The sequence below is a fragment of the Fulmarus glacialis genome, unplaced genomic scaffold, assembly GCF_000690835.1.
Source record: "Fulmarus glacialis isolate BGI_N327 unplaced genomic scaffold, ASM69083v1 scaffold29759, whole genome shotgun sequence".
Taxonomy (NCBI): domain Eukaryota; kingdom Metazoa; phylum Chordata; class Aves; order Procellariiformes; family Procellariidae; genus Fulmarus; species Fulmarus glacialis.
In genome coordinates this window covers 1661-1955 of record NW_009231839.1, presented here as the reverse complement: position 1 = coordinate 1955, position 295 = coordinate 1661, and the positions used below count along the sequence as shown (strand labels likewise).

Sequence of the window (295 nt, the reverse complement as noted above, 5' to 3'; positions counted from 1 at the left end):
CGCCCTGGCACGAGTGGGTACAGCTCCAAAACCTGCTCAGCACGGGCTGCCCTGCCCTGCAGATTCCTGCCCTGATCTCTGCCCTTGCCACTCACACAGGGGGTGTGGGACTGGGGTCAGGCTGCCCGTGTGGATAGAGACACCCCATTCATGATGTTGGGGTTCACCCTAGCATAGTGAGGTCCCCATCCTCACCTCTGCCCTGGGACCCTCTGCACCCTGAGTGCACGGAAGTCCTGTCCTTGGCCCCAGAGGTGGCCTTTGGGACAGGGCCCTGGAGCAGGGGTGGCTGGAT

General features: G+C 63.4%; 1 protein-coding gene across 1 annotated transcript in view; it reads left to right on the top strand.

Annotated features, from left to right (window-relative positions):
• The window catches only part of LOC104081830 (potassium/sodium hyperpolarization-activated cyclic nucleotide-gated channel 3-like), a gene marked incomplete at both ends in the record, with an annotated part of 3251 nt that overhangs the window by 1483 nt on the left and 1473 nt on the right, over positions 1 to 295 (top strand). The window contains one exon of the mRNA XM_009584705.1: positions 173 to 176. Coding sequence (XP_009583000.1) covers positions 173 to 176 — 4 coding nt within the window. The remainder of the gene's footprint in view (positions 1 to 172; positions 177 to 295) is intronic.